Genomic DNA, 27,973 nt, shown 5'->3' with positions numbered 1-27,973 from the left:
GTTTGTGCAATGTAACATCTTGGTGACTTGTATCTGCATTGAAGCCATTGGGTACTACTGTCTGTAACTACAGGGGAAGGATAAGGAGATTCTCATCTGTTGCAGTTATAAAACTTGTTCAAAATGTTTTCCACAAGCACCTTAATTGCTGTGCCTTGGATAAGATTCCAGTAAGCATAAAGAATCACATAGGATGGATCACCATCCACAGATATACATCGTGTGCAACATGTGAAATTCTGTTCATCAATAACTCTGGTAATTTACAGGCAGCCCCTGAGCACAAAATGACCTTGGGAACTTCTGTCTTTCCTCTAAAACAAAGGATATTTCCTACCTATTCTTTATCAAAGGCCCTCTTTATTCCCACTCTTCGCCTTCTGCAAGTCAACTAATCTTCTGTCTGTGCTAGAACCCTCCAATAATACCATGGACTCCTATTGTGTTTAGCAAACTCACACATGGCATCTTGTCAAAGGTCTTCTGAAAACACAAGAAAATAACATCCACTGTCTCTCCTTTGTCTATCCTGCTTGTTATTTCCTCTTAAGAATTCCAACAGATTTGGAAGACAAGATATCCCCTTAAGGAAACCATGTCAACTTCAGCCTTCTTTTGTCATGTTCTTCCAAGTAACCTGAAACCTAATCCTTTGTAATAGACCCTAACATCTTGCCAACCACTGAAGTCAAGCTAACTGGCCTATAATTTTCCATCTTCTGTCTCATTTTCAATTTTCCAGTCCTTCTGAACTATTCCAGAATCTAGTGATTCTTCAAAGATTACTACTAATGCCTCCACAATCTCTTCAACTTGGGCTACATGGGTGATTCTCTGGTTGGCAAACAGTAGTGAGCGGTGTGCCACAGGACTCAGTGCTGGGCCCGCAACTGATCACGATATACATTAACAATCTGGAAGGGGATCGAGTGTAATGTATCTATGTTTGCTGATGATACTAAATTGAATGGAAAAATAAATTGTGTAGAGGATACATTCAGTCTGCAAAGGGATATAGATAGGTTAAGTGAGTGGCAAGGGTCTAGCAGTTGGAGTACAATGTTGGGAAATGCAAGGTCATCGACTTTGGAAGGAACAATGGAAGTTGAAGTTATTATTTAAATGGTAAAAGATTGCAGTATACTGCTGTGCAGAAGGACTAGGGAGTGCTTGTGCATGAATTGCAAAAGGTTGGTTTGCAGGTGCAGCAGGCTATCAAGAAGGCAAATGGAATGTTGGCCATTGCTAGAGGGATTGAATTTAAGAGCAGGGAGGTTATGCTACAACTTCATAGGGTACTGGTGAGACCATATCTGGAGTACTGCATACAGTTTTGGTCTCCTTACTTGAAGAAGGATATACTGGCTTTGGAGGCTGTGCAGAGGAGCTTCACTAGGTTAATTTCAGAGATGAAAGGTTTAGACTATGAGGAGAGATTGAGTTGCCTGGGACTGTACTTGCTGGAATTCAGAAGGATGGGAAGAGATCTTATAGAAACATATAAAATTATGTCAGGGGTAGATGAGATAGAGGCAGGAAAGTTGTTTCCACTGGTAGGTGAGACTAGAACTAGGAGACGTAGACTCAGCATTCAGGGGAGTAAATTTAGGATGGAGGAACTTCTTTTTCTAAAGAGTGATGAATCTGTGGAATTCTCTACTCAATGAAGCAGCGGAGGCTACTTCAGTAAATATACTTAAGACAAGGTTGGATAGATCTTTGCATAGTAGGGGAATTAAGGATTATGGGGAAAAGGCAGGTAGGTGGAGATGAGTCCATGTTCAGATCAGCCATGATCATATTGAATGGCTGAGCAGACTTGACAGAACAGATGGCCTCCTCCTGCTTCTATTTCTTATATTCTTATGTAACTACCTCTTTCAGAATCCTGTGGTATAGTCCATCTGGTCCAAGTGACTTATGTACCTTTAGGCCTTTCAGCTTCCCAAGCACCTTCTCCTTAGTAATAGTGACTACACTCATTTCTGTCCCTTGATACTCTTGAATTTCTGACAACTGCTAGTGTCTTACACAGTGAAGACTGACATAAAATATTTAACTCAGTTCTTATGCCATTTCCTTCATTATTGTTTTTTTACGCCTTCTGTTGGCTTGAATAAGCTTCCTAATCCTCTAGCATCTCACCAATTTTTGCTATATTGTATGCCCTCTCTTTTGCTTTTAGGCTGGCCTTGACTTCCCTTGTCAGCCATAGTTGTCTCATCCTCCTTTAGAATGCTTCTTCTTCAGGATGAACTGATCTTATGTCTTCTGAAGTACTCCCAGAAACTCCAAACATTGCTATTCTACCTTCATCCCTGCTGGGGTCCCTTCCAATTAACTTTGACCAACTCATCTCTCATGCCTCTGTAGTTATCTTTAATCAATTGTAATACCAATGCATCTGATTTTAGCTTCTCCTGTTGAAACTGCGAGGTGAATTCTATCATATTTCATTCACTGCTTCCTAAGGGTTCCTTTACCTTAAGCTCCATAACCACATTTGGTTCATTGCACAACATCCAATCCTGAATTGCCTTTTCCCTGGTGGGCTCAACCAGAAACTGATCCAAAAAGCCATCTCATAGTCATTTTTCAAATTCCTTCTCTTAGGATCCAATACCAATCTGATTTTCTCAATCTACCTACATATTGAAATCCCCCATGACTATCATAACATTGCCCCCTTTATATGCATTTTCTATCTCCCACTGTAACTTGTATCCCACAACCCAGCTATTGCTCAGAGCCATATAACTCCCAACTGGGTCTTTCTACCCTTGCAGTTACTTAATTATATCCATAAGGATTCTATATCTTCTGATCCTATGGCACTGCTTGCCAAGAACTTGATTTCATTTTTTACCAACAATGCCATCCCAACCCCTCTGCCCATCTGCTTGTAATTTTGATAGAATGTGTACCCTTGGAGGTTTAGGACTCAGCTATGATCTTCTTTTATCCATGACTATCAGATGCCCCCAACAATGTTTCTGCCAATTTCTGACTGCATAATAAACTTATCTACCTTGTTTTGTATACTGCATACACTCAGATGTAATGCCCTCCATCCTGTATACACCATCTCTCTTCTCAAATTTGTCTCCATCTTGCCTGAAGTTAAATTCTTAGTTCTTTCTAAACTTTCTGCATTGTTTATTCTGGAGAATTCAGTTACCTCCTCTATTCTCTCCTTCCCTTTTACTTTTTCCACAGTTTTCCCATCTGCCAGTGCCCACATGTCACTGCAATTTGGCACTTGCTTATCATCATTATTTGCCCTCGATGAAATAGAGACAACTTGTTGAATGGCCCAGTGTGGTGGTACTTGGAATGCAAATTCAGATGACTATTCAGAGCCAATCACATTGATATTTTCAAAGGGGACAACCCAATTACAGTCCTGTCTCCTCATCTCCTTCTGCAGTCTGGCTTCATGAGCACATTCACAGTTGGCCTTGCTTCTGAAGTAGGTAGCTGCAGCACCACTTTATTGACTTCTTAAGGAGTTGTTGTAATAATCTGCCCCTTTTGTAGGTATTTGAGAAAGAATCGGATTCCATCACAGTGCACGCTATCAGAGTGCTGACAGCAATCATGAAGAATTCACCCTCTGCCAAGGTATGATATCTGGAGTTCCAGTGTCCTCTCAATTCTACCCTAACCCTCTCTATTACCAAACAGCCTGTTTTAGATCTTTGTCTTTATCTGCATTTCTTGTTGTGTAGCCATATTCTCATAGGACAAAGAATTGAAATCAGGCACTTCATATCAGAGGATGTGTTAAATCATATCGTATCTGTGTTAAAATACATTAGCCTGAAATTTCTACTTAGCTGCTGTCTGTTTGTAATCACCTTCCTGTGAAATTTGCTATTCCCTGGAGCAGGTCTCCATTTGGAATGAAGAAGCGGATCAACAATTCCACTGAAATACTTTCAAGTGGAAATTTCTAAAGTATAGTTCTTCCAACCAATTTTTGGTCCTTCATTTCATCATCAGTCCCAACCCTTCAATGAATGACTTTAACTCATGAAAATGCAGATTGATACAGCAGCCACTGGTTTTTGTTCCTTTACTGAAATTGCCATTGGGTCAGAATAGCATTATTGCTTTTCCTAAGGGTTTTATTTACCATAAAGGAAAAAAATCAAAACAGACCATTACCTCAGTTTTGAAGGAAACTTGATTTGTCCTGATTTCTCAGTCTTTCAATTGAGGTATAATTACTAATTATTTATGATTCTTTCTGCCCAGCATGTTTTATTTGGCTCCCCTGCAGAGCTTTTGAACATTTTCTAAAGATGGCATTTTAAGCTTACACAGAATGAGTCACTTGCACTGTGCAAAGTGCCATTGTTGGATGAGATGTTAAGCCAAGGCTTTGATTAGCTTCATAGCTGGAGGCAGACCAGCCCTGGGCATTATTTTGAAGAAAGAATGAAGTGTTCTGCCAGCACCTGACCAAAATTTATTGCTCAACTACCACCACCAGAAAAGATTTCCAGCAGACATTTCTTCTTTGTGCTTCCAAGGAGTCCTTTGGCTGTTGTGTTTCCACATATTGCAACAGTGCATGAAATGTCCTTCATTGGTGGTAAAGCAAAATGTGATGTCCTGAGACTGGGAAAGGCACTGCAAGTCTTTTTCACTCACTTTTATCAGCTTTCTGATAAAGTTAGCAGATTACATTGTGACTCTTACTGTGTTTGTATATAGAAAAGAATGACCACAGTCCCGGGGCGATTTGTCCTTGCAATATTCATATATCTGCTTTAAACATCACTTGTGTTTTCTTTTGCCAACAGGAGGTGTTTAAGGAGCGGATTGGTTACTCCCACCTGTATGAAGTGTTGAAAAGCCAAGGAGAGCCAACAAGTCGTCTCCTGCAAGAACTCATGAACATGGTAGGTAGGCTGGACACACCAAGCTGCAAACTAAATTTCAACAAAGCCATAACTGGTAATAAAATCTTACAGTGAAGTGGAAGAGAAGACAATGGGATCTCACTTGGACTGATCTTCCGCTTGGGCTCTGGGTGTTTTATAGAAACATGAGAAGTAGAAGCAGTGGTGAGCCATTTGCCCCCTTGCACTTGCTTCACTATTCTATCAAAATCTAGGTTTTTCATTTACCCCAGTGACGCTTCTCTATATGAAACCCATAGCCCTTGATTCCTTACTATTCATATTACTGGAAAACTTTCATTACCAGTTATGTTGAGGATAAAAGTGATGGCCACTGTTGTGCTTCCAGCTTTTCTGAATGGGTTAGTTATGTGAGTGCTTACATCTCGTGATGGTTCCCTTCTGTTTGCAGGCCATTGAAGTTGAGAACATGACCGACCTCACAATGATCAACAATGAGCAACCCTTATTAATCTTGGTGCAGTGGATTCCTGATCTGAAGTCCCGTGATCTACAGATCTTTGTCTCTGAGTGGCTAAAGAAAGTCTGCAATGTCACGCTGTGGACGCGTGCGACTTGTGTAAAAGCTGGAATGCTTCCCACTGTGCTGACATCTTTGGGCTGCCACCCACAGCTCGACAGGAAGTGCAGTGAGAACCTTATTGACCTTCTCCAGTCACTAGGCAGTCTCTCCATTCAACCTCCAGAGCTTCGGCAGTTGATAAAGCTTCTTCGGACCGATGACGGCAAAGCACACCCATACACCACCCGTGTGATTCGGGCCTTGTCAGCGATGGCAAGGAAAGATAGCTCAGAAACTGTGCTGCAGTATTTTGACCTGACTCCCAGCATGGCAGGAATAATGGTTCCCACCATCCATAAGTGGCCAGGTAATGGCTTTGCATTTCATGCATGGCTCTGTCTGAATGAGGAACAAGAGGACTTTTACTTATTACGAAAGAGGCCAAAAAGGAAACAACTGTACAGGTAGGAATTGTAAACGATAATTGCAAACGAGAACTACCAGTTAAGATATTACCAACCTGTATAAATACAAATTGTCAAATGTTATTGACCTGTACTGTCAGGAAATGTCAAAAATCAACCACTTGTAAGTGTTAATTGCTAATTATCAAAATCAGTATGTTCCTGGGAAAGCAAAATTATGCTAGTCCAATTTATTTGACTCTTGTAAGAAGTAATATATATTGTGGGTAAAGGGTAACAGGCAAATAGACTGTATTACTCCGATTTATAGAAGACATTTAATAAGGTGCGACACACAAGAATTATCGTGGAAGGTAAAAGCTTGTGCTGTACCAGAAGGTACTAAAGCTGTACTAAGACTTGTGCTGGACTGAGAGCAAATTGGGAAATGGCCGGTATAAAGAGCTGGGGTGGGGGGGTGTGAAGCTGGGCTGGTAGGAGTCAGGTTGAACCAACTGGGGAAAGAGATGATGGGCAGGTGGAGTCATATTGGGGAGAAGGACAGGTGGAATTGAGTGACAGTGGCTGGAAGTAATGTAGTTTGTATTTGGCCATATCCTGGCAATGGAGAGGGCCGAGAACAAACAGGTTGATGTGGGAGTGGGAAGCAGGAGTTGATTAGAATCAGTTCTGCTGTGATCTTACTGGGTGGCCAAGCAGGCTTTAGGGGCTGTGTGATCTGCTTCAACTCCCATTTCATATAAGTTTATGTTGTAAAAATGGGAACAAAGAAGCAAGAATATTAGATTTATTCAGAGAAGGGTGTTACACGATATTAAAGAAGGAAAATATGGATCACTTTTCTTCCAGTATCCGGAATGACCTCCTAGTGAGGATGGACATTAATAATCAAACTGGCCCTGACTCTATTGACGCGGGCTTGATCATCTGAGGAAAAGATGATTCAAGCCCACGTTCACAGTCTACATTACTTCTTGTATGAACTTGAGACCTGGAATATCTGTAGGAGCAATAGAAAGATACTATAAATGTCTCTACCAGTGTCAACTGGCAGAATTAGGAAACTAATATTAGCATCCTTTCCCAAGCCAACATCAGGGTTCAGATCACATACAACAAGCTCCAGTGAATATTTTTCATATGTGGGACACCAAAATCCTGAATGTGCACTCTGCTCTGAGCTCTGTCTGACTAAGAGGTTCCCAGCAGAGTAGGGAAGGTGCTTCAGGGATGTTCTCAAAATCACTTTAGGGAAAAAAAAGGAAATCATCCTCCCTGAAGGATCAAGTGGGAGAAGAAGCACTAAGATCCATGAGATGGTCCATTGTGCTGATATAAAGAATTCAGTAACACCAGTCCACACTGTCAAGCACTCCCTACCTTTTGGCAATAGATCCAATGTTAGCTTCATCAAAACCCACAGAACGCTGGAGTGGAAGCAAGCAATCTTTGAGTCCAAGGATTGCCTACAAAGAGCTATAGATAATCAAAAGACAGATGTATACTTGTAAATGCCCAGAGTTGCAGAATGTTGGCAAACTACAAATGCAAGTACAGGTTTCCCCCGCTATCCAAAAGTACAGCATTCCGATGAAGACTTTCGTAAGCCGAAATGGCGTAAAGTGAAGAAGCAATTACCATAAATTTATATGGGGAAAATTTTTGAGTGTTCCCAGACCCAAAAAATAACCTACCAAATCATACCAAATAGCACATAAAACCTAAAATTACACAAACATGTAGTAAAAGCAGGAATGATATGGTAAGTACACAGCCTATATAAAGTAGAAATAATGTATGTACAGTGTAGTTTTACTTACCAGAATCAGGAAGATTTAGCCAAAACCGATTTGTAGAAAAAAATCGGCACGTACCCGCATGCGCACACACCTGCCCGCGCAAGGCTTCACTGTCATGGCAGTCTTTCTCAGGGTAAATACGTTTAAAGCTGGTACCTTTTCTTGTAAAAGCAAAAATCCTCTTCAGATTTCTTTTGGTTATCAAAAACAGGTACTAATGTAGGTCTTTCATAGAATTGAAGTGGCATAAAGCGAACTTTTGTAAAGCTGGGGACACCTGTACCTATGCGGGAATAATATTCATGGATTCAAAACGTTTTCCAAAAAGATGGAGAGATGGGACAAGATCGGGTAGTAATATTCATAAGGAAAAATAATGTGGCCTGAGAAAGAGACTAAGTCATTGAGATGGGGGTGAGCAGCAGAATCTATTTAATCAAAGTAAAAGTAACAAAAAGAAGGAGAAAATTAGTGAGTCAGGCAGCATATGTAGATCCAGGAGCATTGACAATGTTTTTGGTCAAAACCCTGAAATAGGACTGAGAGCAAATTGGGAAATGGCCGGTATAAAGAGGTGGGGGGGGGCGGGTGAAGCTGGGGCTGGTAGGAGTTAGGTTGAACCAACTGGGGAAAGAGATGGTGGGCAGATGGAGTCATATTGGGGAGAAGGACAGGTAGAATTGAGTGACAGTGGTTGGAAGTAATGTAGTTTGTATTTGGCCATATCCTGGCAATGGAGAAGGCCGAGAACAAGCAGGTCGATATGGGAAAGGGAGGGGGAGTTGAAATGACATGCATCCAGAAGGCCAAAGTGGCCTTTGTAGACAGAGCATACGTCCTCTGCAGAACAGTTACCTCGTCCGTAGAGGGACGCACACTGATATTACAGACTGCAGTAAACAAGGTTGGAGAAGATGCTTATGAATCTTTGCCTCACCCAGAAGGCTCTTCAGGTCCTAGATCCAAACAGCATCACTCAGTGGCACATGTTATGCCAGCGAGATGAACAGTCAAACAGTAGATGGAATTTAAGACAGAGAAGCATAAAGTGATGAACATCAGCTGAAAGGACTTAAGAGGAAATATAGTTCTAATGACACAGTTCTGAAGTGTGTGTCTGGTAGTTGGAATGCCCAGATTTTCAAGATGGCAGGACATACTGGAAAGCAATCAGCAAGGTTTATGAGATCTTGGGCTTTATAAATAGAAATACAAAAAGCAGTCAAATCATATCGAATTCTTATGATGCTCTAGATAGATCACATTTTAAAACATTCAGAGATTTATAGGAGTATTTTCTGGAATGTGACATTTTAGCTGCAACATAAGGAGTTGTGGAGATAGGTGCAGGAGGCGTACATGATTGTAACAGATAGGCAATGAATATCTGCACCTCCTAGCAGGTGGAACAAAGAAGAGGGGACACTGATTTAAGGTTTTCAGCAAGAGAAGTGGTTAGGTTGGAAGAGAGGAGAGATGTGAGGAAGAATTTCATTATGCAATAATGGTAACCATCTGGAGCATGTTCCCGGCTGTGGTTGTTCAAGTGGAAACAAATAATGATTTCAAAAGGAAGTTAGACAGGCACTTCAGGGAAATAATTTTGCAGTGATATAATAGGGCAGGGAGCTGTCAAAAGCATTGAAGTGGCCAAATTGTCACCTTCCGGGGTACCGTGATTCTGATCACTTTCCCACAGCTAGGGAGTGACATGGGTTCAACGTTCAACAGCACTGACTTTGATGGAGATATCACATTGGGTGGGCTGGAGGCTGGAAAAACTGTCGGATTTTTGCAGCCCCTTTGGAATTGGGGCTGAGCCACTTGGAGAAAGTATAACAAAATTAACCTACAAACGTTTGTATATATAACCTCTACCAGACCTGCTCTTCAGCTGTTTGTACTATTCCTTCAGACGCTGTCGGGATAGGAGGAGTAGAGAATGGACTGAGCTTCAGAAGCAGGCTTTCTTTGCAGAGCCATATTTGCCAGGGAGAGACACCAGTATCTCACTTGGGAATTCCAAAACAGTCAGATAAATGAAGTTAGCAAATCAGCACATTCAGAAAATTACAAACAAGAGAAAATCTGCAGATGCTGGAAATCCAAGCAACACATACAGAATGCTGGAGGAACTCAGCAGGTCACATAGCATCGATGGAAAGGAGTGACAGTCAACATTTTAGGCCCAAACCCTTCATTCAGAAAATTGTTCTCTACCTTGAGTATTGGAAAATAACAAACCCAAGCTTTCTGTCTCGCTGAAGGGTCTTGGCCCAAAACATTAACTGTACTCTTTTCTATAGATGCTGCCTGACTTGCTGAGTTCCTCCAGCATTTTGTGTGTGTTTTGCAGTTAGAATCCCAAGCTTTCTAACTGCAAGGCACTCCTGAAATAAGGAAATGGATCCTAAAACTGAAAATGAAGGTGGAGAGTACAGAAGTACTAGGGAGGCCATTTAACAAACTGTTTTTCTTTTTGTGCAGTTTCTTTACAGCCGGTGGCACTGGATTTGAGGCCTTCTTCACTGCAGAGGGGATGCTGGTCGTTGCAGTTTGCACAAAAAGGGAATACATGACTGTAGCTCTCCAAGACTGCTGCTTTAATGACTCAACCTGGGTATGACTCTCCACCATCTCTTGCTGCCACTCCCCATCTGTGGTGGTTCATTTATTGTCAAAGCCTGAATTCTCTGAGAATTTGAAATTCTAGTATGGTTTCCCTGGGCTCCTTTAGAAAGCAGTTAAAAGACAACCACACAGGGAACACAGGCAAAGCCAAGCAAGCAAAAATCTCTCTGAAGTTTCATTTCCTTCAGCTGAATTTTGTGGATCATAACTGTTGTCGGGTTTTTGGTTTGTAGGGAACTGGAGCTGTCCTTGTTACAAGCCAATGGCTATGGGATGGATGCAAGGGTTCCCCTAGAGTTGCCGCAGCTCAGATACTCAATCGCAGTGCTTCAGAGTACCGTAGCCTTTTTCTGCCTTTGATGCCAACACCACTGCTTTGTTAGAGAAGGTCGATTTATGGGCAACTCCTACAAAATAACATGAATAGCGGTTCTATCAGACCTGTTTTAAAGATCGGCATATAAAAATGGAACATAAAGCCAAAATTTGCTGAAAATGCTCATTAGGTCAGGAAGATTCTGAAATGAGAGAAACTGATTTAATGTTTCAGGACAATCACCCATCTTTGAAACAGTTAGTGGCTATATTACAGTAAAAAACTATTTTATATCCTTCCTTGCAGAAGATTACATCAATATTAAACTTTTGCACAACATGCTGCTGGAGAGTAATATGTCAATTCTTCATGTGTGCCAGCATAGATAAAGAAACTTTCAGATAACTGTTGTGTCTATTATGGTACTTGGTTTATTGCTACATTGCCAGAATGTGTGGTAACCATTGCAGGCCGTCCCCAGCAGATCCTTCGGTTGTGTTGGTTTCAAATGCAAATGACGCATTTCATGATCTGGTTTGATGTACACGAGATCAATGAATGAATCTGAATCTTGGTAAAGCATGTGCTTGACCCGTCACCCCCAACTTCACGCCCTCAAAAAGAAATTACATGATATGGAGAGAAAAACGTTTAATTATCTGTCTCTGGTTTGCAGCACTGCATTGACATTGTCCACATCGCAGGACGCCGACCCTTCGGGCAGAATTTGGTGAATATCTACGCAGACGGCTACCTGAGGAAGACTGCACAGTTACGGTTTCCTTCACTTAACGAGGTAAGAGTGATCTAGATCTTAAACTTATGAATGTTCTCCTTTTTCACTAATATCAATAAAAGTTTTGGAAAAAAAATAGAGTCTTACTATGCTTTTTTTTATATACTTGCAGTTCATGTTATACTTCAGCATAACCTTAACTAAGCAAATGCCATTCTGAGAAACATGGTGAATAATTTAATTTCGGTTTCTTTACATTTAAATAAGAAAAATTATGTGTGTGTATTGTGAAATGTGAAATGAAATTCAAAAGCTGGTTTTCACATTGCAAGATCTGTCTTTGGTTTTGCTTAGATAGTAGATTATTGGTAGAACGTTAGGAAACGTCTTCTTGAGAAGCTGAAGGACCTTCCCTTGTTCTGGTGTTCCTGTTCCATGTCTTCTCAATGTTGTAACTATAACACTGCTCTTCAAGAAGTAGAATGAAGCAAGAATGAAAACAAGGAATTATAGGCCAGTTCATCCGGTATTTTGGGAAATTATAACAGAGCATTTCAAGAATAGATGATTAATTTTTTTAAAACATGATTAATCTATGTTATCGTGATACATTCATTGAATGGAACAAAGGGGTCAAAATGGAACCAGTGGAGGTAATGTATCTAGAATATAAGAGGCACTTGATAAGGTGCCTCACAGACAATTCAGATTCAGATTATCGTCATTTAGAAACCACAAATGCAATGCAGTTTAAAAAATGTGACAACGTTCCCCCAGAATGATATCACAAAAGCATATGACAAAACAGACCACACCAGAAAATCCACATAACGTTTGGCAATCCCCAATTCAGAGTCCGGAGAGGCTGCTGCGTATTAATATCGCGCTACCGTCTGGCGCGTTCCCTGGAAAGGAGCTCCAAATCCACCAGCCAAACAAGACCAAATGCTAAAGCTACAAGACCTGCACAAAACCACATAATTACAACTTATAGTTACAACAGTGCAAACAATAGCATAATTGATAAAAAAAAACAGACTATGGGCACAGTAAAAATAGTCCAAGATGTTAAAAGTCTGTAAGTTCAAAAGAAATCACCACAGTTTCCACAAGTCCCCAGGGTCCCTGAAAGGTCAAGGTGCAATTATCTAAGTTTGCTAGTATTACAAAGTGAGGTGGAAAGGAGTTTTTGAAGAAGGTTCAAAAATAAGATAGAGAGTGGTTTATGTGAAGCAATCAGGAGTTGGGAGGTGCAGTATAATGTAGGCATGGATGAGATGAGACAAAAAGAAAATTTGAACACTTTTAAAATGAGAGCAGCTGTGTTGATGTTCAGAGGGATTTGGATGTCCTTGTAAATTGATCTTAAGATGCGACTAGCTATTCCAATATGTATCTTGTTTTTAAAATGGAGACATGAGAGACTGCAGATGCTGAAATATGGAGCAACAAAAAGACTGAAAGAACTCAATAGTTCAAGCAGAATCCATGTGGTGCCTCGCCCCCGAAACATTGACAATTCCTTGCCCCCCCCCGCCCCCACAGATGTTGCTTGACCTGCTGAGTTCCTCCTGTGGTTTTGTTTTAAAATGTATATTGTGTTTAGCTTCTGCCCTGTACATTTACTTGATGAGTTTGATTCATATGCTGGCAGCTGCTTCTCTCAATTCCTTTTTATTTCTTTTAATATTTCATTTATGAAAATGCTGAACTTTTATTTTGTGTATATTTTATCCTCGTCAGTCGTTCACATATTGCTGCATTGGCTCAGCGGGTCACAGGACAACTACAACGGTTATGACATCTCCTTCTCAGTCTCCGGATCTCTCCTTCACCTCCCACCACCCGCTAAACCGCTCTCAGTCCTTCCCCGCCAGCTTTGCGCCTCCCACCAGAGACACCAGCTTGTTGCCAGCGGTCGTCCACACCATCGCAGCCGGCACACAGGATACAGAATGGGGCACACCCACCTCCCTGGAAGGCCAGCTAGGATCTGTGTTTGTGTTTCACGAGGCCTTGCAGCCAATGCACATCAAAGCCCTCTTTACTGGAGGTGAGTGATCTTGCCTCTCTATTATTGTAGAACTCTAATGTTTAAGGCACCATACTTAGTTACTTTTTTTTCCACTAACGTGACTGTGTCTCATTATCAAGCTGTTTTCATGCGCAGCAGTAAAGATGAATGCCTCTCTTCACCTGGCAATGCTCTGCTCACATGTAATTCAGTACTTGTACCACACCCAAAGAAAAAAATCTCGTTCTACCAATGTGTAAGATACACCCCTCTTGATCTTCCACAAGGTGTCCTTTGTCTAATGACTTACCACTTCTTTTTACAATAACATGCCACTTACTTCATCCTCAACTCTGTTGTAAGTGATCCCATTCTGTCCATCTCATTCAGTATCTCGCTCAATGTTTGCCTTGGGTCTTGTTTCCACCAGGCATATGGGAGTGGAATTGTTTTGTGGAGAGTTTATGATGTTGGTGCTAGCATGGACATTATGTTTTACTATACTCCTGTTTATTGTTATGATTATCTGATTCTTATAAAAGTGGACACATAACATTATCTAATACTTCAGTGCATTTCTACTGGCTGAACTGTTGGAGATGCCTCTGTTTGTTGCCAAGGTGAATAGAGTTAGTCTAGTTGCACTGTATCAGGAAACGTAAGCTAGTTCTCTTCCTGTTCTGGCCAACAGTGTTCATCTAGTCATCACTGCCAAAGACTAGTTATCATGTAATCTTACCATGCACTGCTTATCCATGTGTTTGCTTATGAAACAAAAACATCTAAACAAAAATCCTTTGAGTATTTGGGGATGTGTAAGTGCTGTATCAATGTGACTTGATCTTTCTCTCCTGCACTTGAGTCTTTTTACATTCAATCTTTATCTCTATCTCATCCTAACACTGTTCTGTTTTAACATCTTTCTGCCTCTCATTATCTCCCCATCTCACTTCTCTGGCTCCCAGCATATATTCTCAGTTGTCTTGCTCCTTATTCAAGTATCCATTGCGCACGTCTCAGTCTGTCTCCATAGTCTTTGCTGTTTCCCTCACTCTCATGGTTTGACTGTTTCTACACTTTTCTCCTGTAGCGTCCATGGGATGTGAGGTTAAGCGGAGACAAGATCCCTGTATGGTGGCCCTTTGCTGGAATTGGGATTGCTGGATTACTGTGTCAGACCCACAGACTAGGAAAAACAGAGAACTAATTTGTGTTCCATTTGTATTTTATTCTTTAGGTCCAAACAATCTGTTGCCCTTCAAGCCTGACAGTGAAATATCAGATCTGAGTAGTAAACTACTTCTTTACTACTCTCCCAAGGTGATTATGTTCATCGTTTACTCTCGATTTGGAAGTTTCAAATGATGAACAAAAAAATTCACATCAAAAATGTGAAAAACTGTTACTGACAAAGCTAAGGTTAGATCTGTTTCTGAGCAACTGAGGTGGGTCAAGACCACCAAGTTTTTGTAGAGGAAAGTTCAGTTTGTAATGACCATATCATCATAAGATTTAGGTTAGCTACAAAACAATAGTATGAGCAATCCAAACCAAAAGTAATTAATTGGAAGGTGGCCATATTCAGCAAGATGACATTGAATCAGGCCCAGATAAACTAGAAACATAATTTAACTGTGATAGGATAATGGGCTGGCTTTAAAAAAGATATGTTTCACTTATGAGTGAGGCATATTTTACTGTAGAGCAGGAGGAACTATTCAGAGGTCCACATATGACAAAGGAGATGTGGAGAATGATAAAGCAAGAAAGGTTGCATATGGCAAGTGGCAAATTGATCCTCCCAGCAAGAGCTAAGCTGATTTTAAAAGAATAGGAAGAGAAGTGGAAATTAAAATGACAGCAGTAAAGAGGAAGTATGAGGAAAGATTGGCTGCCAACATAAATTGGAACCTAAAAGTTTTCACTGGATAGTTAATAGTAAAATGGTAGTAGATGGATGAGTCCATCTTAGTAAGGACAAAATTGGGAATAGTCTGATGGGATCTGAGAGCGGTAATTAAAATGCTTATAGAAAAATGTTCATGTCTTCATCAGGAAATAAGGTGTTTTCAAAGTAATAGTGAGGGAGATAGTAAAAACACTGGATGTGGCAAAAAATTGACAATATGAAGGTATTAGAAAACCTGGCAGAACTTAAAGTGGCTATGTCACCAGGACCAGATGAAGTGCATCCTGGAATTTTGTGGGAAATACAGGAGGACATCATGGGAACACTGACCACATTCAATGGATGTGGTGATGGTTTTGGAGATCTGGTGAGTGGCAAATGTTTCTCCCTCATTCACAGAAGGGACCAAGGATAAGTCTAACAGTTATAGGCCAGTTGGTTGAATCTCACTGGTGGATAAGTTTGGACCTAGGACACTGATTCAGCCTCACTTGGAATACTCTGAACAAGTCTGGTTCCTCATTTTAGGAAGGCCATTAGAGAGTATCCAGAAAAATAATTGACTTCTGGAATGACGAACCACAGTTACAAGGATAGATTAGAAAGACTGGGACTAGTTCAGTGAAAAAGAGAAGACTTGGAAGAGGTTTAATGGAAATTTATCAAACAATGATTTGCTTGAACAGAGCGGAGAATGGAAAAATTGCCGGTTTGTGTTGGTGGTGGGTCAAGAATTAAAGTTCACAAGTATATATTAAAGAGGAGGAGAGCTCATAGAGACAGGAGGAAAATCTTTTAAACATATTGATGTTGGAATGTGGAATCCACTCTCTGCAGATTTGATGGAGGAAGGTTCTGCTGTGGCCTTCAAGGATAAATATACAGGTTTTTGTTGTCCTTGTAATACTATATAGAAGGAGCTGTGATGGTGGACTGAATGTGCTTCATCTCAAGTGTAACATTCTGTAATTGGAGAAACAGATGAAGTGGGAAGGTTCTGCATATCGAGAGCAATGGTGGTGCTGGTCAGGAGGTGGTTGAAGACTTTACATATGGAAATGAATTCAGAATATTTCCTTCCAAGAGTGTAGTCATAGTTTGTGCCTCAGGTTGCTGAATGTGCTTTTAGGGGCTACAAGGATACTTACCTGCTATAATTATTTCTTTTGTTGTTAGGCATGCAGAAATCATATTTGCTTGGACCTCTCTACAAATCATTCTTATGATGGGAGATTGACCGGGCACAACACAATCAACTGGGATATTAAGGTAGGTATCAAAAATATTGTGTAAGCCAACATGTTTACTCCCATTTCTGTGATTCAGTTCATAATATCAACATCTACCAGAAAAAGTTGTTTATCCAAAAATAAATATGCTTGAGATGCCATAACAATGTATTTCATTTATGTTGGGCCAACCATTTCAACTATCCACACAGTCAATCCTGTACAGACAGTCAACACTCAGGCAGTATATAAACAATTGCCTGCCTTAATCTAGAGACATTTGCAGACTTTCTCATGTTTATAATTTAGAAGCAGTCCCTAAACAGTTTGTGGTAGTAATCTATAAGATACCTGATTCATTTCATTTAATGATATAAAAATAATTCTTTAATATAATATTGGTGGCATGCGAAGCTATTTTGCTTTGATGTTTTTCCTGTTTGTGGTTAAGGATGTGATCAGCTGCATGGGAGGCATGGGGTCCCTCCTCCTCTTGTTGGAACAAGTGTCATGCAAGGGTGATGATTCAGAGGAGAACCAAGAGACGTCTGACCTTGTGGGACCGGAACTGACGTCCTCACAGAACTTCCAGAGCATGGTCCTGCCCTTGGGAAAGTCTTCAGGTAAACTAAATGGACCTGTGAGAGGGAGGAATCAGGAAGAGGTTGCTGGGATTAATTCACATTCTCCAATTTCGCAGTAAACTGGAGGAAATGAAAATTGTATAGGTCAGAAAATGACAAGCGAGCTGTTCAACAGGATGATGGGGTTCACTTACTGACTGGAGATTATCTCCCCCTTCTAGTAGAGAAGGTGAGGAGGAGACGAGAGGTACGCACTATCAGGAATGGTTTACATCAGGCAGCAGTTGCCTGATATAGTCCCCTTGGACATTTTGTCATATAGATGAAAATATATGGCTGCAAAGTGCCTTTGCTGAGCTGAAGTAATATATAATGGATATCTATACAGGAAGACTTATGTTTATATAGAGACTTCCAGAAATTCCAAAGCTCTCTCAGCAGTTGCCAGATAGGCTCAGATCTATCAGGTGTTTATGAGTTTAATTCCCACTCCCAATCTTGGGTTTTTGCTCTTTCACCCTCAGGAGAATTATAGACACAACAGTAATCCTTTTCCAAATGATTTTTTTATATAAGTGGCTGGAATATCTTACTGATTTTTGCTTAATTTCATGATGTAGTCTTCAAGCAAATAGAATTTTTTTACTATGAAAGTTAGTAATGAACAGTTGGAAGAATTCATTTATTTTAGAGGTTGTCAGATAGCTAGCTTCATGCTAACATTCTTGTGCTTTTTTTTAAGAGAGCAAACTGGAGAGAAACAGTGTCGCTGCTTTCTTGCTGCTTATTAAGAATTTTATTCAAAATCATCCTATAAATCAGGAAAACCTCATCCAGTGCAATGGCCCAGCTATCATCGGTGCCTTGCTGCAAAAGGTAAGGGTTTTATTGCTCTGACCTCCAAATACCAGTGATGGGAAAACGTGTGCTTCATGTAGTTGGAACATCATGTGATGGTTTCCATTTACAAAAGGAAAAGGATTGATCATTGCAGAGGACAGATTGGCTCGGTTTTACATCCATCCCATTGTCGGCTGAGTACAACCTTGCGTAACGCTTTAGTGGAATTGAAGTTAAGGTCAAAATTAGATTCCCAGTGAGTACATATAGCTCCCCATTGAATAGGGATACTCACAATGATATAAAATTTGCCATTCTTGGAATTTGAGACATGAAAGCATGGTAAGATTTCGGCCTCAACACTGTTTAGCTGAAGTTGCTTCATGGCCATTAATAAAATTGCCCTACAAAGCTCTATCAAACTCATGGTCGATATTTCAGGTCAAGAACCTGCATCAGGACCTGACCCAAAAGGTCAGTATCCCTCTGCCTCCAAGACCCATGGAGATCCTCCAGCAGCTGGTTTGCTTCAGATTCCAGCACTTCTGTTTCAGTCAAACTCAGCTTAAAAAAACTTTAAATGCACCTTTATCTGTCGCTTTTTCAGACTCAGAATTTTGAACTTCGTTTTCCTCTGTGATTGGCAGCATCTGAACTTCTATCATAACTGAATATGCACTCATTTTGAGATGATGAACTGCACAGAAGCAAGCCATTCAGTCCAAGCAGTCTTTGTGGACATATGAGCTCCTGTAAAAACTCCTCTCCATCCTTCCTCATTTAAATTATTTTGAATCATATTTCTTCTCCTTCAAAGAATAATCTAGTCTCCCCTTTGCCATAGCTATATTTCTCACCACAAGCCCTGAGGGTAACAAGTTCTATGTTCTTTTCAATCTCAGGATAAAACAAAGTTCTGTTCTAAATTCACTATTTGTTTTCCCAGAAACTATCATATGTTGATAGCCCTAATTTTCTCCCTTGTGTTCTTTCCTGCAACCATTCTGCAAATGTTTTCCCAGCATGTTTATACATTGAAACCCTTCTTAATTTTCAAAATCCTTATTAGCTCATCCCTCCATCAGCACTTTTACAAGACAAGATCTATGCTTCCTTATCTGATAGGTATAATTCTGGATATTTCTGTTAATTCCTTTGTAAATATTATTGTATTCTCTCCAGCATCTCTATATGACTTTAAATGTCCTCAAATATAATGTAATGCATATGTTAGAATAGTTCCTGTACTTTAATACTATTCCTCAAGAAATACACCAAAGTGCATAGTTTGTTTGGTTTATGATTTATTAAATGTTAATGCTGTGTGTATCTTAATATTTTTTGTACTAGTCCACTAGATCCTTATTTTTCCTTCCAAAATAGTACAAAGCTCTTTTGCCAATGTTTAAATTAATTTATGAACAATTTGCATATTCTGCATTTTGTTTTAATATCTTCTTGCAATTGGATATGTAGTCTCTGTAGATTGCTAACATCAGTCCTTGAGGCACAAGCAGCTCCAAGCAAAATTTCCTCATTGATAAGTTCCCAGCAGAGAGCAGGCATGTGCCAAACTCTTTTAAAATGTAACAACATTAAATCAACAAATATTTTTCACAACTAGTATTATAAATGCTATCGTCACTATTGACTATTAGCAACTGCCTTGTCATCACTATATAAATGTCATCGGTGATGAATTTAAAAATCATGTTACTTGATTCCAGAGCCTAATTTGTCAAGTTAAATTGTGACCTCTTGATCCACATTCAGAGGATTTAGTTTTCTCTGTACTTTAATCCTGTAAATTGGTTTTAACATTTTAAATTTCAAGGAAATTTACTTCCAGTTTTTACAAAAAGTTTACATGATTTCAGCTTCAAAGCCAGAAATTCTGATGAGTTTGCAAGCTTTGGTTGAACCGGAGGCATTTGCAGGGAGGGAGAGTGAGATGTTTGCAGGGAGATGAAGAAGAGAGACAGAAAGAGAGAAAGAGAAGCTCGAGTGCTCAATGGGGAAGTGTAACTGAAATCTATTGCAATTTTATATTTCTGAGAATCTGCACCGTGAGACATCTACTTCTCTTCCAGTTATTCAATGTCAAATAGGATCTGGGGGTACATGTCCACAGACCCCTGAAAGTTGCCTCATAGGTAGATAGGGTAGTTAAGAAACCTTATGAGATGTTAGCTTTCATAAGTGGAGGGATGGAGTTTAAGAGTTGTGAGGTAATGATACAGCTCTATAAAACTCTGGTTAGGCCACACTTGGAGTACTGTGTCCAGTTCTGGTGGCCTCACTATAGGAAGGATGTGGAAGCTTTGGAAAAGGGGAACAGAGGAGATTTACCAGGATGCTGACTGGTTTAGAGAGTTTGCATTATGACCAGAGATTAAGGGAGCTAGGGCTTTACTCTTTGGAGAGGAGGATGAGAGGAGACATGATAGAGGTAGACAAGATATTAAGAGGAATAGATAGACTGGACAGCCAGTGTCTCTTCCCCAGGGCACCACTGCTCAGTACAAGAGGACATGGCTTTAACGTAAGGGGAGGGAAGTTCAAGGGGGATATTAGAGGAAGGTTTTTCACTCAGAGAGTGGTTGGTGCGTGGAATGCACTGCTTGAGTCAGTGGTGGAGGTAGATACACTAGTGAAATTTAAAATACTACTAGACAGGTATATGGAGGAATTTAAGGTGGGGGGATATATGGGAGGCAGGGTTTAAGGGTCAGCACAACATTGTGGGCTAAAGGGCCTGCACTGTGCTGTACTATTCTGTGTTCTATGTTCACATCCTGACATTGAAACACAAAATTTACTTTGTATATAACCTATGTTGTACCTGATCTGAGAATGCTTGGAACATTGTAGAAGGAAATGCCCCTCACTTTCGGAAGTACAGAAAAATAATCTTTTCTTAAAAAAGTGATACTCTGTTTATTATTTCAAATTGCAAGCCATATGGGGTCCTTGTCTTAGTACACAAAAAATAAGCAATCTTCCCTTTGCAGGAGCTGGAACTGAAGTGGATGAGAACTCACAGAAAAGTGAAATTTCAATTGCCAGGGGTGTAACTTCCTTTGCTGTTTTTTTAACTTAATCAGGTCTCATTACAGTGAAAAGGTCTCATTAAACTTAATGAGGAGGTTTTGCCAGACACTGGTGTTTTTGAATGAACATTATTCATAAACTTGTTGACTTTACCCATAAGAAAAACCCTGAATTTGCAGACACTTGGTAAACAGCAAGACCTGTTTGACTCCAGGAATGGGGCACAAACTGGAATTTATTCCAAAGTTGGGCTGCAGTTTTGGCATGTTAAAAAAGGAAATAAACCTGGTTAGGAGTGCAGGGGATACGCAAATCTATAGTTAACCAAAATTCTGCAATGTTTAAGCAGCATATGTGCTAGGGCCAAGGCAGAGTTATGAATGGAAGTAGGTAATTTTAGAGATGATATGGAAGTTATGTTTTGGTCAGATACCAACATTGTGAAATGTGGTAATCACACGTATGTGACAAAAAGATGGCTAATAGGGGATCTGAAGAAAATAGCTTTTGTCCTTCCAATGGTTAGTGGAGGAAATTTCAGCTCGTTCTTATTCAACAACCAAGTTATAGGGAATGGAGGGGTCAGAAAGCAGTTTGTATGAAAACAAAAGAAAACTGAAGATGCTGGAAATCTGAAATAGAAGCAAAAAATATTGATTTTAATTAACTATTATTAAAATAGAAAATAGAAGATACTCAAGTCAGACAAGATCAGCGGAGAGAGATACAAGTTAATGTTTTGGAACAATGACCTACCATCAGACTGACGGTGGAGTAAGCTTACAAGTAGAAACTAATATAATTTTATTTGGACAATGTAGCTAATAAATTAAAAAATAAAAGGACCAATAATAGATCCTTGGGTACACAAATGTGAAAAGTAGAGAAGGAATTGTAGATTAGGGAAGAACGGGACCAGGCAAGACTGGATGACAGCAATGAGGTACTGGGCCTGTACAGTGTGAAATGATCACCAGTGAAAGGTTGATGATGGGTTGAGAAAGATAATAAGGGATGGAGGATTTCATGAGACTTTTCATAAGAGTTTTTTTGGTGATTGCTTTCCTCTAACGCTCACTAGAGTTCACCTTGATCAGCAAATACAAACTTGTCAAACTTCCCTCGCTTCAACTCTAAAATGTCAGTCTCTTTAGTATCCTCTAGAAGGGAAACCACAGGAAAGGGCATTTTCATACAGCTGCATTTTGCTTGTTTATTATGCTCTTCTCAAAGCATTACCACACCTTTATTTGGACTGAATTTCAGACTGTTTATTGAGCCCTGCCCAAAGATTACCGCACCTTTCTTTGAACTGAATTTCACTTGCTATATTTATGCCTACCTGAGCCACCCAGTAATATCTTACTGCCATCTAGATCTTCTTTCCTTGTTATGAACTACAAGAGACTTGTCGAACATTAATTCTGCTTCTTGTCACTGAACTAATTTTGCACCCTGTTTTCCACTTTGTCTCAGATCTGTTGGGCTTGTACCTTACTTGTCTGGCTACCAAATGGGCCCTTCCCAAATCCATACAGACCACACCAAACATTCTGTTGTCCTCAGCACTGCTTAAAACAGTGTCATCATTCATGGGACTTGATCTTCCTTTAGTAAATCGTTGCTGACTATTCTTTGTCAATCAAGTCTTTCTCAATAACAATTCAAAGCATCTCCCAGATTTTCCCCCAGTAATTTGTCCACTACTGAGTCTGTAAGTACTTGGTTTATCTCGTCCTCTTTAAACAATGATAGTAGGTGTTCAGTACATCAGCACTACACCTGTAATTGGAGATAGGCTTCTTCCTTCTGTTGTTCCTATGCCAATACATTTACCTCTATTTCTCTGTTCCGATCTCTTTTACCACACTCTCTTGCGAATTTAAAGCATTTATTGGAAACCACAATCAAGATTATTACACCAACATATGTCAAGAAATTTACTTTTAATGAGTAAAACTATTAAAAGTTGCAATAAGAATATGTAAAAATGAATAAGTAGTGCAAAAGGAGGGGAAGTTAGTCAGGTACAGTTCATGGACAGTTCTAAAATCTGATGGTGGAGGAAAGAAACTGGTCCTAAAATGTTAAATGTGCATCACCAAGCTCATGTATTCCCCCCTGAGGGTAGTTATGAGAAGAGGGCATAGCTGGGATAGTGAATCCTAAATGGTGAGGGTCTTTCCAATGGATGCCACCACCTTGAGGCATTGCCAATTGAAGACGTCCTCAATGGTGGGGAAGCTTGTGCCCATGATGGAGCTGGCTGAGTGTACAACCCTCTGTTGTGCATTGGTGCCTCGATACCTGATGATGCGATCAATCAGAATGTTCTCCATGGTACATTTATAGAAATTCGCTTGACTCCTTGGTGACATCCCAAATTTCCTCAAACCCCCAATGAAGAATTGCCATCCCAAAGCCTTCATTCTTCACAGATTTTGCTTGTTATTTATTCTAAGTAAAGCAACTTTAATTATCGTTATTTTATTTGGAAAAATCTTTCAATATCATTTCTTGTAATGTAGTGTTGGAAACTTCATATTTCTGGTATACCACTTGGTTTCTTTGATATGGACATGCAATGCCAAACGCTAGTAACCACTCTATCGACTATGCTGACACCTTAGAGCTGTACTAAGCAAGTATGCACCATGAGAGGTGTTTTCTTTCATTATAACAGTTAAGCTGAGGCCATACCTGCCTTAAAGGAAGTGAAGTAGAGTTCTACCTATTAATGTAGTACAAATTAGTGTTACATCTGCTACTCCAGTAACTTTCAGTTGAATGGATTTCAAAGTAGAAGTTGCTGACAGAAAAGCATGTCACATGTAGTATTAACAACTGGGGCAAAATTCACCTTCAACCAACCTCTTCAAAATAAAAACATTGTTAGTTGGATCTATCTGACACTAATTGTCCCTAATATTTCTTAAAGTGTAAAAGTGGCCACGTTTGAAGAGCTCCTTATATGCTGCAAAGCTGTTTGGGGTTGAAGATAACCGTGTTAATACATGCCTCTCTTTGATGCAGGTTCCAAGTCACAGAGTGGATATGAACGTGCTCATGGCCTGTCAGTTTCTAATGGAGCAAGCAGCAAGTGAAGGAAATAACCTTCTACTCCACTATCTGTACCAATACCTGCTCTTCGACTTCCGCATCTGGAGCCACAGTGACTTTGCTGTTCGATTAGGTAATGCTTCACATTTCACTTATGAAAAAAATGTTTTAACTCTTTAGGGGTAGGAGTTGAACACAGGTCACATCATTAAGTGTAAATAGTCTGCCCAGTGCCCTCTTCCTTCCTAAAATAATGTTCTCTCAAAGTCAACAGCAGTAATGTATTTGAAATTCGGGCTGTTTTTCCGATCTGTGTGTTGCATACTGAACTGCCAAGTCTAGCCACCAGTTTAATTTCTATCTCTGCCTGCAGTGTGTTAAAGTTAAAATTGCCAGATGCATCTAAATTAGGAAATCTTGAATATATTAAACCTCTTAGACTATTACAAAAATAGTTAAATGGGAAGTTTGATTTGCTCTATTAGGACTAATGGCACAAATCACTACTAGTCCTGCTATATTTGATGTTTTTTTGGGAAGAATTCAGCAATCTTCATTCTTTCTGCTTTGCCTGACTTTAGCATTCTTGGTGCTAATCGTGTGCTGCATTTTAGACTGGTGCTGTCCATCACTCTTCTGGGCCTTTGTTACTGATTCACTTTCCCTCTTTGAAACCTCATCATTGGAATGCATTTGTTATCATTTGCAATGCCCTGAGAGCAAGGCTTACTGTTAGTTCATGATGAGTCTAAACCTTTCTAAAGATGCCTGGTCTTGGTGATTTGATAAGGTCTGTATCAGAGGTGCAAGTCAATGCTCTATTTGTCTTTACATTCTCAGGGCACATACGGTACTTATCCACGATCACCAAAGATCACAAGCAGCGTATCAGAAAGAAGTATGGGGTGCAATATGTACTGGATTCTATTCGGACTCATTATGGGTGAGTGGAAAAGTTCCTCTTTTGAGGTTTCTGGTTTGAAGGTGGTGAATAAATTTCAGTTTTTGGTTATACAGAGTACTGATTCTAATTATGAGTTATTCAGAGTTGCTCCCTATACAGCTGTATAACTGCTTTTCACTCAGCAGAGTTCAGGAGAGTACAGAGATCTAGAAATGTTTTTTTTTATCCTTGGCATCTGTGATTTATCTTTGATTGGTTGAGGGTCATTTCTTTGTAACTGTTAATGCTTTGATACAATTAACTTGCAAAGCTACCTCAGAAAGTAGATTAGTGTTAGCTGTGTTGGTTGCCTGGGCCAGACTAAATAAGAGTAGAAAATTTGCTTATCAAAAGGGGATTAGTTGCTTGCGATTCAAACTACTGAATAAAAATTGTTACGGGGAATGACCGTAAATGAAGGATGGAGCAGTTTGGCAACCTCTAATATTTGGCCCCTTTATTTTAGCGCACAGAAGGATAACCAGGTCACAGCTGATGTTAAAACAGTCCAGCTATCGATTTTCAGCCTGCTTAAGGATTTAATTTATAAAGCAATCTCAGCGGAGGAGTTGCACAACATCATTTCTTACATGGCAGCGGTGAATGATGAAGATCAGGTAAGGGAGTGTGGGCTTGTACTCTGAGTGCATCCAGTGTTTACTGTCATTTGATAGGCTAGACACTGACAGGTAGACTCCTCCTGTTTGGGTTAAAATTGCAAAGTGAAGGGCTATCCACTAAGGACTAAAGGAGAGAATTTCTGCACTCAAAAGACCACAAGTATTTGGGATTCTGTTCCAAGTTGGTTGTAGATACTTGATCATTGTGTGGTCAAGATTGAGGCTGTTATACCAAGAAAATAAAGGGATATGGGGATTGTGCAGCAAGTTGAAACATAGTTAGAAGAGTAGTGTCAGTGTATTCAACAGTAGAAAAAGTTCAGACAGCTCAATGGTCCATTCCATTTCTTATGATTCCATCAGCATGTGGTCTCTGATTATACATCACAGTAACAGCCCAACTTCTCCATGCCAACCAAGTTGCCAAACTGGGCCCACACTATTTGCCTGCGATTGTTCCACATCATCTGAACTCTACCAGTCCATGTTCCTGTCTAAATAAAATGGTGAATTTGATACAAAAAATTATTTTTAACACAAGAGTGAGGAGAACATAGAACTTGCTACCACAATAACCATTACAACTACATAAACAGCCACAAATTACATGCACATTGGTGCACCTGCCAACTTTGCAGATTCTGACTTTATGGATGATATTGTTGAAGGACGGCATTTAGGTAAGCAGAGGCAGGGACTATTGAAGAAAAGCCATTGTACTAATTCTGTGACAAAGATAATTTAGATAAGAATGGATCTAGTTAAGTGCAATCCACCAATATAGACAACAGTAGAGAGGCATTAGAGGAGAACGGCAGTGCTGATATGTCAAAGGCTACTGGAAGATTGAGGGGAAGCAATGGATTATTTTAGACGCAAGAGGTACTGTAGATGCTGGATATCTAGAGGAATACACAGTGTGCTGGAGGAGCTCAGCAGGTCAGGCAGCATTTGTTGATGCTTCAGCGAGGTAAGTGGGTAGGTAGACTCATTTTTGGTTTTCCTTTGCATTTTTTTTGCGGAATAGAGAGCATGTTGGTGAGGTTAGTACTTTGCTCTGGGTGTCAGATGTGGGAATCCTGGGAATCGTCCAGTCTCCCAGATGGCCTCATCTGCACCAGGTACACTGAGATGCTGCTCCTGAGAGACTGTGTTAGGGATCTGGAGCTGCATCTCGATGACCTACTGCTTATTAGGGAGAGTGAACAGGAGATAGAGAGGAGCTACAGGAAGTCAGTCACTCCGAGTGGGTGATGGTCAGGGAAGTGAAGGGATGAGCTCAGATAGTAGAGAGTGCCCCTGTGGCCATCCCCCCTCAGTAATCATTACCTTGTTTTGGATGTAGTTGATGGGAATGACCTGACAGAGGACGACCACAGTGATCGGGTCTCTGGCCCTGAGCCTGGTTCCATGGTGCAGAAGGGAAAGAGGAAGATGAGGAATGCGGTAGTCATAGGGGATTCCATAGTGAGGGGAACAGACAGGAGGTTCTGTCAGCCTGACAGAGATACCCGCATGGTGTGTTGCCTCCCAGGTGCTGGGGTACGAGATATCTCGGATCAGGTGCAGAGTATTCTGAAGGGAGAGGGTGAATAGCCAGAAGTCTTGGTACACGTTGGTACCAATGACATAGGTAGGAAAAGGGAGGAGGTCCTGAAGAGAGAATTCAGGGAGTTAGGTAGGAAGCTGAAAGGCAGGACCTCAAGGGCAGTAATGTCAGGATTGCTGCCTGTGCCGTGTGCTGGCAAGTGCAAGAATAGCATGATCAGACTTATTAATGTGTGGCTGAGAGACTGGTGTAGGGGGCAGAGCTTCAGATTCCTCGAGTACAACCTGTACAAAAAGGATGGGTTACACCTGAACCCAAAGAGGTCCAAAATCCTAGCGGGCACATTTAATAGAGCTGTAGGAGGGATTTATACTAATTTGGCAGGGGGATGGGAACTGGAGTGATAGGGCTGAGGAGGAGAAAAACAGAAATAAATCAAAGATAGCGTGCAACAGAGATTATAGAAAGAACAGGCAGGAGATGCGGCTTAATCACGGCCAATGGCATAAGTTACAGGGCAATAGAGGCATGGTGCAGTTAAAACAGAAAGCAGCAAATACTGGACTGAAAATGTTATATTTGAATGCACGCAACATAAGGAATAAAATGGACAAACTTAAAATCCAGCTACAGATTGGCAAATATGTCGTTGTGGCCATCTCTGAAACTTGGCTAAAGGATGGCTGCCATTGAGAGCTGAACGTCCAAGGATATATGGTGTATCGGAAAGATAGGTTAGTAGGCAGAGGGGGTGATGTGGCTCTGTGTATAAGAAATAATATTACTAGAAAGAGATGACATAGGATTGGAAGGTGTAGAGTCCCTATGGGTTGAGTT

General features: G+C 40.4%; 1 protein-coding gene across 2 annotated transcripts in view; it reads left to right on the top strand.

Moving 5' to 3' along the window:
* nbeal2 (neurobeachin-like 2) overlaps positions 1–27,973 on the top strand; it is a 221,302-nt gene that overhangs the window by 110,855 nt on the left and 82,474 nt on the right. For both annotated transcript variants that reach the window (XM_059973955.1, XM_059973948.1), the window contains 13 exons: positions 3,538–3,621; positions 4,809–4,907; positions 5,320–5,894; positions 10,142–10,274; positions 11,278–11,397; positions 13,081–13,390; positions 14,589–14,671; positions 16,437–16,529; positions 16,941–17,112; positions 17,816–17,949; positions 23,998–24,157; positions 24,865–24,967; positions 25,434–25,584. In XM_059973955.1, the coding sequence (XP_059829938.1) occupies positions 3,538–3,621; positions 4,809–4,907; positions 5,320–5,894; positions 10,142–10,274; positions 11,278–11,397; positions 13,081–13,390; positions 14,589–14,671; positions 16,437–16,529; positions 16,941–17,112; positions 17,816–17,949; positions 23,998–24,157; positions 24,865–24,967; positions 25,434–25,584 (2,217 nt within the window). The remainder of the gene's footprint in view (positions 1–3,537; positions 3,622–4,808; positions 4,908–5,319; positions 5,895–10,141; positions 10,275–11,277; positions 11,398–13,080; positions 13,391–14,588; positions 14,672–16,436; positions 16,530–16,940; positions 17,113–17,815; positions 17,950–23,997; positions 24,158–24,864; positions 24,968–25,433; positions 25,585–27,973) is intronic.

Source organism: Hypanus sabinus, chromosome 1 (genome assembly GCF_030144855.1).
Source record: "Hypanus sabinus isolate sHypSab1 chromosome 1, sHypSab1.hap1, whole genome shotgun sequence".
NCBI lineage: Eukaryota > Metazoa > Chordata > Chondrichthyes > Myliobatiformes > Dasyatidae > Hypanus > Hypanus sabinus.
The sequence above is the reverse complement of the archived record's forward strand: the minus strand, read 5'-3'. Positions and strand labels throughout refer to the sequence as shown.